Source organism: Rhinatrema bivittatum, chromosome 2, assembly GCF_901001135.1.
Source record: "Rhinatrema bivittatum chromosome 2, aRhiBiv1.1, whole genome shotgun sequence".
In the NCBI taxonomy this organism is placed as follows: domain Eukaryota; kingdom Metazoa; phylum Chordata; class Amphibia; order Gymnophiona; family Rhinatrematidae; genus Rhinatrema; species Rhinatrema bivittatum.
In genome coordinates this window covers 99,447,571-99,461,949 of record NC_042616.1, presented here as the reverse complement: position 1 = coordinate 99,461,949, position 14,379 = coordinate 99,447,571, and the positions used below count along the sequence as shown (strand labels likewise).

At 40.1% G+C, this 14,379-nt stretch overlaps 1 protein-coding gene across 4 annotated transcripts in view; it reads left to right on the top strand.

The window, feature by feature from the left end:
• LMBR1 (limb development membrane protein 1) overlaps positions 1-14,379 on the top strand; it is a 400,337-nt gene that overhangs the window by 33,235 nt on the left and 352,723 nt on the right. For all 4 annotated transcript variants that reach the window (XM_029588492.1, XM_029588493.1, XM_029588494.1 and 1 more), the window contains exon 4: positions 10,377-10,516. In XM_029588492.1, the coding sequence (XP_029444352.1) occupies positions 10,377-10,516 (140 nt within the window). The remainder of the gene's footprint in view (positions 1-10,376; positions 10,517-14,379) is intronic.

The following is a 14,379-nucleotide window of genomic DNA, read 5'->3' as shown; positions in this document are numbered from 1 at the left end:
GTAATGAACTTTTTCAAGTATTTTTGAAGTAAAGAGCCTATGAGGGAAGTCAATTGGGTCACTTTGACAGAGGGGTAAAAAGGGTAGTAGGGAGGACAAGGAAAAAGCAGTAAAACCAGATGAATTATTTGCCCCTGTCTTTACTGAGGAGCATATTGCGGTCATACCACACTAGAAACATTTTTTTGAAGGTAATAACTTTGAGCAACTTGATGGAATCACTGTGAAACTGGAGGATATAACTCAGATTGACAGACTTAAAAAATAAGAAATCACCAGGACTAAAGGAATTCAAAAATGAAAATTCAGACCTGCTTCTGGTGATTTGCAACCTATCATTTTAAAAGAGCCACATTACCATTAGGCTGGAGGTTGGCCAAATGTGACTCCAATTTTAAAAAGGGTTACAGGGTTAATCTGGGAAAATCTAGCCCGGTGAGTCTGTTTGTGCCAGGCAAAATGGTTGAAACTAATCTTAAACAAAATTACCGACCAGATAAACATGGTCTAATAGGAGAGCCAACATGGTTTTTCCAAAGGTAAGTCTAGCCTTTACAATTTACTAGATTTTTTTTTTTAAGGGAATAAACATGTATGTAAAGGTGAGCCAGTTGATGGTAGTGTATTTGGATTTTCAGAAGGTGTTTTGACAAAGTCCTTTATGAAAGACTTTTCAAGAAATCGGTAGGTCATGTGATCCAGAGGAGTTTCCAATCCACAATTAATAACTGGATAAAAGACAAGGAACCGAGGGTAGGACTAAATGGTCAATTTTCTGAATGGAGAGAGATCATTAGTGGAGTCCCCCAGGGGTCTGTATTAGGACCTGTGCTATTTAGAATATTCCTACATGATCCAGAGAAAGGAACGATGAGTGAGAACCAGATTTGCAGATGGCACACAATTTTCAAGTCATTAAAAAGAGTGGATTGTGAAGAACTGCAGAAAGATATTGTGAAATTTAGGAGACTTGACTTCTTAATGGCAGATGCAAGTTAATGTGAATAAGTGCAAAATAATGCATATAGATAAATATAATCCCAACTGTAGGTACATGATGGTTTCCGTGCTGGGACTCGCCACCCATGAAAAGGACCTCCAGAGTCCTTGTGGATGATACCTTGAAATGTTTGGCTTGGTGTGCGGCGTTGGTCAAAATGGCAAATAGAACGTTTTAAGAACAAGACTGAGAATATAATAATGCCTATGTGTAACCCCCTATTTGGGGACCTCCCATAATGCAGGGGCATTCTGTTGTCCCCAATGCCATTTTTATTCCCAGATCTCACCTTGTCTATCAACACAGTCCACTTTGCCCCAGGGTGCCAGGGTTCATTCTGGCAGGCAGGAGGATACAATTTGGGAGTCATAGGTTCATGAGAGTGGGGACCCTCACATGGTCTCTTTTGGTTATGCTCTCACAGATGTCCTTGCTCTAGGACACCTCTGACTCTAAAGAAATATCCTGGACACTCTAGTGGAGTGTTCAACAAAAGTTTACTGTAACCAAAAATACTCAGTCCAATTCCCAAAAAAAACCAACTGCTTTCTCAGTTTTGTAAGCTGGGTCAGTGTTCCTTAAGTGGCAGGCAGTAGGAAAAACCCACTCATGAGTGATGGGAATGTAGGCTCCAAATGGGGAACTAGGATCTCTTTCTTCCCTTATCCCCCCCCCCTTCTTTTGGTCTCATGGACTTCTAGTGCAAGAAAGTCCCAAAATGTTGAAAATCAATTATCTCACCGTCTCCTCAGTGGGCAGGGACTAGTGGCAAAAAATGTCTTCCAAAATAATAGGAACAAAAGTCTCTACAAAAATTCTTTTCTGCCAAACTACTGCTGTCCCTCCCTTTGCTGGGAGGGACTGAATCAAAGCACACCTTATCCTGACCTTCCAAGGCAGGGGTGACAATCCTCCTTGGGCAGGAACAGTCTCCCCAAAACACAAAACTCTCAGAAAATAAACAGCAGTTATTAAAAACTCCTCTTCTACTCCTCTAAGACAATCCCTTCCAGACCTGGGAAGTACTGACCAGGGTAAAGTCTTTCTTTTTTTTTTTTTTTTCTCTAGATCTAGGCTGGGGGCCCAGTATAGGAAATCTCTCCGACACTCTTCCTCTGCTCCAAACTCTTAACAAAGCTCCACTCCTCTGGATTAAGCTGTGGAGCCCAAAAATGGTGACACTTGCTACTCACAACTGCAAGACAAAAGTGCCAAAAGCCAACTCAGAATGTCGCACCTCTCCACATGCAGTACCTGCTTTTATGGAAAATTGTTGACCAATCCAGACAAGCCTCTATGGAGGTGCTTGCAAGAATGGTCTGCAGACTACAAAATCCTAGTCCAGGGCTTATGCTAGGAACAGTTTGGCTAGTGAGGAACCTATGGTTCTCTATACTTGTATAGATCCAAGATATGACCGCATCTTGAGTATTGTGTGCAGGTCTGGTCGCCCTATCTCCAAAACCACAGCGAACATAGAAAAGGTGCAGAGAAGGGTTAGAAGAATGATAATGTGGATGGAAAAGCTCACTTATGGAGAGAGGCTAAACAGATTAGGACTCTTTTTAGTTTGGAAAAGAGATAACTGAGAGGGAATATGATTGAAATTTTATAAAATCATGTGTAGTGGAATGGGTAAATGGGGAACGGTAATTTACCCTTTCAAACAACACTAGGATTAGGGGGCATGCCATGAAACTGGCAACCAGTAAATTTAAAAGAAATTGTAGGAAGTGTTTTTTCACTTGGCGCATAAGGTTATGGAATCTATTGCTGGAGGATATGATCAAGGCAACTGAGATAGTAGGGTTCAAAAGAGGGTTGGACAAGTTCCTGAAGGAAAAGTCTATAAACCATTATTAGTCAGCTAGACCTGTGAAAGTTAGTGCTGATCCCTGATGGATACGTGTGACCCGGATTGGCCGCTTTCAGAGACAGAATGCTGGGCTTAATGGTCCTTGGTCTGATTCAGCATGGTGGTACTTATGTCTTTTTATGGAAAGTTTTTGAGAATTGGTGTTCAAACAGTAACATATTATCCAGAGATGCCTCAATACCCAGCATTTTAGTTTTCTAAAAGGATGGTCTCACTAAGGGTTCTGTGCTGAATTACTTGAAAGTTGTCTTTCTTGGCAGGATCCCTGTTGGAATCGATCAAGAAGATTTTGCTAAAATTCCTTTCTTTGAAGGCAGTATTTCAGGTGGCTATTAGTTCAGTGCGGAGGATTGTGGAGTTGCAGGCTCTTTCTTGTAGAGAATTGTTCTAGTTTTTTTTTTTTTTTTTTTTTTTTATAGAGGATATAGTCAAAATTCCTATGGTACCCTGCTTTCTTCTGAAGGTAGTGTATCCTTTTCACATAACACTAATATCTAAATGGTGACTAGAACAATCAACAAAGATAATTCAATAAAAAAAATAAAAATTAAAACATTTATTAAAAATAAAAAACAAATTGAGTGAAAAATGGGTTTGTTTGTACATGTGAGCAATGAGTGAAACAAAGTCCTTTCATGCTTGTAGCTGATCTTCCTTATTGATATGTCCTTAAAAAAAAAACACAAAAAAAAAACACTTAAAAAAATAAAAATGCCCCACCCTCTGTTCAAATGTGTTATACCAATATTATTCCTACAGGGCAATAAAGACACTTCTACTTTACTATCATTCCACTCATGTGATTCCTATTGATGACATCACAATTTTCTAATTCTTTTATGATTCTTTATTTTTCCTACTGTTTGTAAAACAATCTCACATGTATGAACATACCCATTTTTCACTGTAAAATCATACCTATAAGGGAGCTGGGACTGACATGCCACGAATGCGCAGTAGAGAGCGGCTCTGTAGCTCTCACTCACCAATGGGCCTCGCATGCGCGGAAGACGGATCTCTCACCGACGTGCTCTGTTTACGCCCCAAGGTACAGGAAAAGGCACAAGAGCCGGCGCTCCGAGAAGCGGCTCCTCCAGCATAGTCACAGATTTCCCGCAGCCGGAGCCCGTCCCTCTGCCGCAGGGGAAGGGGGGAGGGAGTAGGGACGGACCAGACCGTCACGCAAAGGGACAGCAGTGAGAAGCCACAGTACACAGGGAGGGAGGTACGGAGAGAGGCAGGTCCCCATAGTGGCGCCCCTCGCCCTCTGCATCTCACAGGTTCAGCAGGGTACAGCCGGCCCTGTAGAAGAGAGAAAGAGGGAGTGGAGGAGGGCTGAGGGAGAGGGAAGGGGTTGTGGATGAGATGAGGGGATGGAAGGAAAAGGGAAGAGGATATGAGTAAGTGGGAAGGGTAAGAAGTTGTGGAGAAGAGAGCGGCTCTGACCGTGTCTGTCTGACCGATGGAATCTCACCCGTTTGAACGGGCCTAACGGCTAGTTTTATTTATAAATAAGAGAAATATGTTTTAATTATCTTTTTTTGATCTGGTCACCTTTTAGACAGTGTATTCTCCGGCAATTGGTGAACCTGAGTTTCTTTCAGCCTTATTGTCCATTTCACATAAGTCAGCAAGTGTGTCTGTCTTCCTTCTATAGGCAAGTTAACGAGAAGGTGTATAGCCAGCTTATCTCTGGGATGTGAGGAGGATTCTTTTGAGATATTGAAGGATACCAATGATTTCAGAAAATGCAATCATCCTTTTGTTGTGTTTGGCAGAGTCAGAAAGAGCGAGGCAGTGTCCAAGTCTTCTTTAATATGTTGGATTAAGGATCTTATAACTGCAGTGTATGTTTAAAAGCAAACCTTTACTCAAATAGGTTACATAGAAACATATAGAAACATAGAAATGACGGCAGAAGAAGACCAAATGGCCCATCCAGTCTGCCCAGCAAGCTTCACACATTTTTTCTCTCATACTTATCTGTTTCTCTTAGCTCTTGGTTCTATTTCCCTTCCACCCCCAGTTTTTAATGTAGAGAGCAGTGATGGAGCTGCATCCAAGTGAAATATCTAGCTTGATTAGTTCGGGGTAGTAGCTGCCGCAATAAGCAAGCTACACCCATGCTTATTTGTTTTACCCAGCCTATGTTATACAGCCCTTATTGGGTTGTATAACATAGGCTGGGTAAAACAAATAAGCATGGGTGACATGACATATAGTCGAATAAGGTTACAGCTTATTCGACTAGAGCTCAAGCATCTTCATGGGTGGGGATTTATTTAGTTTTTCTGCAGGAAATTTGTAAGGCAGTGACTTGGTTTTCCTTACATTCATCTTTAAAGCATTACCGTTTGGATGTGTGGGCGAGGGAGGAGGCCCTGTTTTGCTTCGGAAGTCCTGAGAGCATGTTTGGCAGCATCATACCCTAGATGGGAGTAGTTTGGGTGCATCCCATATGTCTGAACTAGTCTGGCTGGATGAAGAGGAAGGAGAAACTTAATCTTACTTCATAATTTCCTTTCCTTAAGTCCAGCCAGATCAGTCCAGAACCCTCTCTGTTCTGCCAAACTATTGATATTCTGGACCGAAAAATAGTGAAGAAAGTTAAGCTGTATAGGAACTGTGATAAGGTAAGTTAGATGGTTCCTTGTTGAGTAGTTTGTATTTTTATCATTTTGGAAGCTCCCTGGTTTTAAAATAAGTATATAAATAGAGGGGGAGTTATTACATTTATAGCTGATTACAGATAATATTGCCAGGCCGAGGTCAACACGGATGCATATATAGGGTGATGCCAGCGAACCTATTAATCTGTCTCCATCTGCTGGTTGTGGGCCTAACAGATACATCTGGACTGGTCTGGCAGGACTCAATGAAAGGAAATTATCAGGTAAAGATAAATGTCCCCTTACTATCTTTAACAGGTGGTGTTCATGGACATCCGGATAATCCACCCTTCATGTACTCATTTTCCTCCCTTTTTGGAGTAGAATTCATTAATATTTTATATAGTACATAGGGGGACCACTGCTTGGTGGCAGCTAGGTGGGAAGTCCTTGTAGGCTTTTCCTCAACATTTTAGGAAATGCTGCATGTCTGCATCGTCAGATGCCACTCGCATGTATGGCTAATTATCCTGTTGTCCATAGAGCACTTGTTAAGGTAAGCAACTTAGTTTTGTTTTTTTTATTGTTACTTTGTTACCTGGGGAGCCAAATACACATGCTTTGTTTTTATCTGGTCCTGGAGTCACAGGGATATTGTGCCACTTTCCCTGGAGCAAGGGAGGGAACTCTTAAATTAATGTCCTGACTTTTGTTCTGAATTGGCCTTTCCCAGACTCTCTTTGAGACTCTGTCATGCCTGTTTTTTAGTATACTTCAGAGACGATAATACATTAGGACAAAACTTGAAAGGTCCACAAGAACTCAAAGCTGTTCAAAAATTGTTTTATTCACTTGTGGAAATTAACATATTAATCGTGTGCACAGACCCCTGATTCGGACCGTGTTTCGAGTAACTGCGTTGGGGGAGGGGGGAACCAGATCTCAGTATAATTAGTGCAGGGGCTTATTCGTGAAGTCATAGCACAGCTTATTGATAGCAAATAACTTCGATAGGCAGGCGCCATACTGTTCTCATATAAATTCAGGGAGGAGATCTCTGCAACAAAGTTTTAACAGAGTACGGGCAGGAACAGCTTACCTGCCTTTAGTAGTTAGCTGGCTAACTATAGCCGGCTGCTTATTTTACTTACTGAATTGCGTGGAAATAACTAATAGGGCCATCAACCTGCATTTGCATGTTGCGGGCGCTATTAGTTTCGGGGGGGGGGGGGGGTTGGCAGCGCTTTTTCGACGCGCTATTACCCCTTACTGATTAAGGTGTAAAGCTAGTGTGTCAAACGCGCGTCCAAACGCGGGTTAACAGTGCGCTCCACCGCTAAATTCTAGCTACCTAACTTATTAGCTGATTAGAGTTTAGCTGGATAAAGTCTGAATATAACTGGGTAGGACATTTAGACGGATAACTTTTCAGTTATCCGTCTAATTGGCTTTTGAATATCCATCTCTTTGAGTTTATGAACTTGATCAGTTTGCATGTTTTGGTTATTCTGAAAACCAAAAGTGGTTGAGGATCTCAAAGCTAAGCTGAGGTCCCACTGGATTTATATCTTATCCTCCCAGGTTAGGGTTACTGTATCTTATTGGTGACCTATTTAGTTTTTATTTGTTACAAATAAGCCCCAACAATAATTTTTACAACTCTAATAATGTTTTCTATAAATTAATTTAAATAACTTAAGTAGGTAAAAATGGATATTTTATATTTTAGTTTTAGTTTCTAGAACGTAGTTTTGTTTTAGGTCTCATTGTAGAAGATGATTGTAATTTCAGAAATAGTTTTGACAAAACTGCCTACCATATGACAGCCAATAGTACAAACAGGCAAAAGCTTTTAATTGCTGTCATGCAGCTGAATTTGAGAGCAGCCATTTTTAACTGTTAGTTTTTGAAAATGTTCTCTCTGCAGATAAGACAATTGATCTGCTTAAAGTCTGCTTAGAACAGAAGTCGTAAACATACGAATTGATTTTTTTTTTAACTAGACTTGTTATATCTTACTTTTCCAGGAGGTGGCGCATACTGACTGATTGTTGTGTTGTCCTGAATCAGTTTTCCAGTGTCTTCTGATAATGCTCCCTAAAACTTTCTTATTGAGATTTGAAGAGGGCTCTAACTCATAGGGACATATGAAACCTGTCCTGTGCAGGCTTGAATTGTGCCACTGTTTTGACTCCTATCACCTCCACTGAAAGTCTCCACTACTGTCTCAGGGGAAAAAGCATTTTTTCCGCATTCCTTCCTTCTGCTCTATATGATTGACCCTTTGTCCTCGAGCATTTCTTCTGCTAGATATTTGAATGTTTTTGTATCATATCTGCAGTTTCTATTTTTTCTTCTAGAGCAGTGTTTCCCAACCTTTTATGTGTCGTGGTATGCCTGGCACAAGGTTCATTTTGTTGTGGCACATTACCACCTTCACAGTCAACATCTTCTTCTCTTCCTTGTCATCCTACCTTTGGCATCATCACCCTCCCTTTCCTTTTCCCCCACCTCTGGTATCATCGCCTTCTCTTCTTCTTCCTTCAATGGCCTAGCATCATCTCCTTCTTTTCCTTTCCCCTGACATTTTCTCTTTTCTTCTCTCTCCCCTACACCCTGGCATCATCTACCATTCCTCACCCTCGACCCTTCTGGCATCCTCATTACCTTCCCTCTCCTTCCAACCATATAGCATTACCGCCACCTCCTTTTCCTTCTCCCTTCACCCTTCTGGCATTATAACCGCTTTTTCTTCTTTCTCCTTCTACACCCTGGCATCATCACTACCTTCTATTCCCTTTCTCTCCACCCGTTTTGCATTATCACCTTCTCTTCTATCTCCCCTGGCATCACCACCACCACCTCCCTCCACTCCCCTGACATAACCACCACTTTCTCTTCCCTTCCCCCTCGCTCTACCCTTCTGGCATCATCACCACCTTTTCTTGCCTCTACCCTTCTGGCATCATTAACTTCTTCCTTAGAATCATTCCCACTTTTTCTTCATTTCCCTCCACCCCTCTAGCAACATCTTCATCTTAATCTTCCCTTTCCTTCTACCCTTCTGGAATATCATCACTTTATTTGTCCAGCCACCCAGCCCCAGTTAGCCCTTGTCATCATTCATCTACCCTCTTTCCCACTCCTTGCCATCATTACCTTCCCTCTCCCCCGAGCAAGCACAAGTCTGAGCAGCCCTTAACTGCTGCTGTTGTTTTCTCCTCTGCAATAGTAACAGCACAAGGCCAGCATGTCTTGCAAGAGAGCTAGCAGAGCGGGAAGCAGCATCAGTAGCAGATAGACACTACTCTCCCGACACCCTCTGCTGGCAGGAGGACATCCTGCAGGCTAGGAAGGGAGAAAAATGCAAGATTTCTGGTGCTGCCTCTTGATTCCCAGCCCTTCTCATGGCATATTTGCAAGTCAGTCATGGCACACAAGTGTGCTGTGGCACACTGGTTGGGCAACACTGTTCTAGAGATGATATCTTTATCTCCTACAGTCTTTATATATTGTTTATTGTGCAATCTGCGCATCACTTTGGTGGCCTTCCTTTGACTTGCCTCTGTCTTATCGATGTCCTTTTGTAGATGTTGTCTACAGGGCCAAATGCAGTGCTAAAGGTGGGGTCTCAAAAGGACCTGTAACTGCTTTGTTTTATTGGCTACCGTTAGGCCCAGATCTTTTTGTTTGTTAATTTCTAGTTCTTTCCTCTCCATAAAGGTATTTAAATTCAGCATCATATGTGTATAATTTTGCATTTCTTTGAGTTAAAGCATACATAGTACCCATCTCTATCTTCTGGGCACATAAGGATGGTCCCATGACCTCCCGACTATCTTTAGGACTACTAAATGAGACCAGAGTTATTTGGATAACTTATCTGGGTAATTTAACTCTGCTCATACCTTATCCACATAGATGGGGAAAATACTGAAAGTCAGCATTTAGCTGGATTACTTGTTATCCAGCTAAATAATGCTGAATGAAAATTGCCAACAGGAAAGTGGAAGAGAGAAACTGGCACCAAGCCAATTAGGAAAACAAAGGTAGAAAGGAAGAAGTTGAAATTTAAATTTTTAAAGATTTGAGTGTCAGTTTTGGGAAATGTTTATCTCTCATTTTTTTGTATGTTGCAAAGAACTGAATCAGACAGAAAACACCATGCAGTGTCTCTGAAAATCTCTTATGACATAGATAAAATCAGGGGTCTAGAAAGAATATTATGCAATTCATTTATTCTTTATTAACAACACATGTTGAAAATGTTTTTACATGACCACTAACAGACTTTATAAACCATCAATCTGTATACATTCTTTGTAAGCAGTTTTAACATTGTTCCATAAATCATGCAAATTATCAGTAAAAGTACCCTACCCATTAAACCCTCATATACATGTATGCATTACCCTCCATTCATACCATCCACACTATACATTCATCTAAGAACAATTCACCAAGAGAAAAAGCCCCATCACATATTAAAACACTATTCCTAAATATGTTGAGAAACACCTATATGCTTACACAGCAGTTGCGCTTCAAAGAAAAAATGTAGGTGGTGTAAAACTGCAGGCTTTTCAGTTTCTAGGAATTTTAGTAGTGGTATGATTTTTCTTCTCTTTGATTTTCCTTGTGGGATTGTTTGTGTGGCTCCTTCTATCCTTCATAGTGCGTTGCATATAACTGCAGTCTGTCCTCACTGAAGCAGGGTGGGTAGATGAGGCATAGACCAGAGGTCACAGGACCTGAAATGAATCTGTGTAAATATTCCTGCTTGCTAAGAAACTTTGAAAGCCTGCTTATTGTGTGTGATCTGTGACTGAAAATTCCTTTGCTTGTGTTGCCTGTGAAGTTGCATTAACTGTGTTGCTTCTCTGATTTGCAGGCTTTTCCTCAGTACCTTTACTCTGGCAGTATCGTCTGCCTCGGTCCTGCTCCTTCCTTTCTCAATCATCAGCAATGAGATCCTGCTCTCTTTCCCCCAGAGCTATTACATCCAGTGGTTAAATGGCTCTCTAATCCATGGTGAGTAATTGTGGGCTGATGTTTTAAAAAATGTGTTTTGCATAATTGTGTCAAATACTAATGAACTGAAAATCTAATTTAGCAATAACTGTTTATGGAATTTAGTTGTAGCAGTTTTGTTTTTGTGGAACCCCAACTCTTGCTCCCTCCCTCAGTTCTGCTGCTGTACTGATCAACATAGCATATCCAATGTTGGCTCAGAATGGCAGACATTGTCCAGTGCTCCAGTATTTTGGATTGTGAACTGTACTGCACTCCCTTTTCATGTCTGCTTTCATAGTTATGCCATAGACCATATGGTTTTGCATGCTTGATAACTGCCTACTTGGAATGAAGCATGGCATTCTAGCATGCAAGGTCATGTGGAAAGCAAAGCTTTAAGTTTCAAAACCATGAGCACAAAAACCACCAATGAAAGGGTACACCCAGAAAGTAGATGTTTGCAAACAGTGACCACTTTATTATCAAACATATGTAGTCACTGTTTTAAATAAAGTCAATTTCTTAGGTAATAACATTCTGCAAAGGCAAGATAGCTAATAGCAAAAAACATTGTACATTTCATGACAGCACATTCATTTCATGACATCCACCTGTACATTAATATATTAAAATAGCATCATTACATATACAGGCATTGTATCTTATCCTTTAGGCACAATCATGATTACAACTAAAAACATAAAAAGAGGAAGTGGCACCCCAAAAGCTATAGTACTGCTGTAAGGTAACAGGTACATGCAGCACTACTATGTGCTGTCAACCCATAGGACCCAGGCAGTCCATGTTGAGAGTGCACTCAAAGGGGACAGCCTAAGGGCCACTGCAGCAGAGTTCAGCATGAAGGCAGCAGGACCAAGACCAAAGAGCTCAGCTTGAAGGCAGCAGGACCGGAGAGTGCAGCAGGAGTGCCACAAAACCAGCAGCATGGAGGCAGGAGGCCCAGGAAGAGACCCAGCAGCGTGGAGGCACCACTTGCAGGAGATGAGAAGAGATGAGACACCAGCGGCATGGGGCAGGAGATGGGATGTCATGACAAGAGCCAGCAGATGGAAAGTGAATGGAGGCTACTTAAATACCCTGAAATAGGGGTAGAGCCTTAGTGTGCTGCATGAAAATGCTTCACAGAGCACCATGCATTCTGCGTGCTGGCACAGCAACTCTGTAGTGAGGACATGCAGAGCAGGTTTCTTCCATCTAGACAGCACAGCAACTCTGTGAAGAGGGCGGCCCAGCCTTTTCCCAAAATTGGGTTCTTGCCCCTTACTGGCCCATTTTCTTGACATATTCAAGGCTCCTTGCCATGTCGTGACTTACCGCTTGGGGGGTGGGGGGGACCGACAAAACAAGAGGGTAGGCTATCTTAAAAAAAAAAAAAAAAAAAAAAAGCCGTGAGGGCAACAAAATGGGTTAGACGCCAAGGAATGTCCGTTTAGAATCTTTATTATGGAGACTCGTTCATCCAATGTTAGGCCCGACTCAGGCCGAGTTTTGCCCCCACAATGGGGCTACCTCAGGGGCTACAATACACAAATATCAAATATGACTTGACAATACAGGACATACATAAAACAATTGTGAAATCATATGATCATATAAAATGGTAACACATAAAATGGAAACCTAACACTGATTGAAACAGAATAAAACAGAACAAGGTAGTATGGGTGTGTACAAAAAATGCATGATTTTACCTGTATGTAATATATCTTGAATATGTATGAGTATTATCTCATAACATAAGAATTTTCTGAACATCGGTAAAATGTGCAAAAAATATAATAAATACACAGCAGTAAACTTAAGACAAGATCGCATAACCAATGCCTATGATGAAAAATGAATCGGGAGAGTAACTGCACAATTAGCTAAAGCCACTACCTATTTTTTATTTAAACAAAACGATTAAAAATAAAATAAATGTGTACTTTCTTGAGAATAAGTCTGGAGAGGAACTGCACAAATAGCTAATGCCACCGACTATCTAAAAAAACAACGATAGAAAATTTAAAGTGAATGAGTGCTTTCAGTGGAATGGCAGTGCGGGAGTTCATAGTGTAATGAAACCATAAAGATTTGTTTAAAAGGCATATTGTTTCCCGCACTGAATTTAATATAAATCCACTTTAAAAATTAAGACATTACCGCTCTGTGACAGTTAGTGCCAATCGTGGATTTTGTAAAATTTTATATATGTATCTCTCTCCCGACGGCATAACTTTTAAAACAAAGCACGACTCCAAGACTTTGAAATTAGGCATTAAAATCTACAAAAAATAACTCCTTAACTTACTTTTAGGTGCTTCCGACCAGCATGTCAGTCTCCTTTCTAAACGTGAATGTGAATTGTGGTGAGGACTTTAAAATGCTATAAATTGTGCCAAAACAGATATCAATCAAAAAAGTGGGTGTGGCCAAAAATGCTGTATGTGACAGCTCAGTCTGTGATCTCCCGATTGCAGAAATGAGTATAATGAAAAGTCAATGATGAATAAAAACCAATGAAGTGAAATGAAATTAAAAAAATGTAATTATAAAAAATAATCAAGGCGATCATTGTATATGTCTAAAAAATAAAAAATAGTTACAAAAATTGCACAACAGACTAAAAAAATGCTATAATATATTGGTAAAATCATATGTATAAAATCACATTAATACCAGCATATGTGTACTGCAGTAAAACAAAAATGAAACTAAAATAATTATACACAACTATGATCAAATAAAAACAAAAACAGTATAATTATTCAAAAAATAATCAAGATGATCATTGTATATGTCTAAAAGATAAAAAAAATAAAAATATAAGGAATTAAAATAGATAATACAACAGACTAAAAAATGCTAAAATATATTGGTAAAATAATATGTATGAAATCACATTAATACCAGCATATGTGTACTACAAAAAGAGTAATCTATTTCTAAGTTAAGACCATTCGGTTCCATAGTATTGAACTCGAAAATATATTTTTGTTTTAATTGCAATAACAGATTATCTAAATCACCTCCACATGAATTGGGAACTGGTTGGTGTAACACACAAATTGAAATCATTGAATTTATGATTCATCTGTAATGCATGGGACACTAAAGGCTTAGACTCTGCTTTCCTTTTAATGCTACTCTTATGCTCAATGATATACTTATTAAATTGTCTTATAGTTTTACCAATATACAATTTATTGCAAGGATACTGTGCTCAATATACTACACCCATACTTTTACAATTGGTGAATGATTTCAATTTAAATTCCTTATTTGTACCTGGAATCTGTAGACTGTTGATTTTTAAATTTACAGGACAAACGGAACAGCAGCCACGGTCTTTTGTCAATACTCTTATTGGTAAAGTGGATGAAGAAACAAATTTTTTTAATATTTTTCTCTTAATTGCTATCATTAAATTTTTGTTTTTGAAACAAGGTAGTAGTTGTAAAATGGACCAATGCTTCTTAAGAATGTTTGTGATGTGAAAGGACGTGTGTGTGTATGTAATCGGACACACAATACGATCAGTGGATTTCTTTTCTTTGTTAGTTAATAATTCCCTCCTATCTACTGAGGATGCTTTTACAAAACCTGCTATTATGTGTTTTTTGGGATATGACTTTTTTTTTTCTTGTGCTCCTACCATGTGACAGGGGCTGACCAATGGCACTGGTAGCCCCTGTAACATAGTAAGGGCAAAGGCTATTGGTGCCATTTTGAATACTGGCAGCCAGTGCAGGAGATCGCTCTCGGACTCCCCTGCTGGACCACCAGGGATTTTTGGCACATCTCGGGAGGGTCAGGAGGGTGGGGGGTTGTAGTTAATTAAATTCAAAGGGTTGGGATGGGGAATGGGGACCAAAAAACAT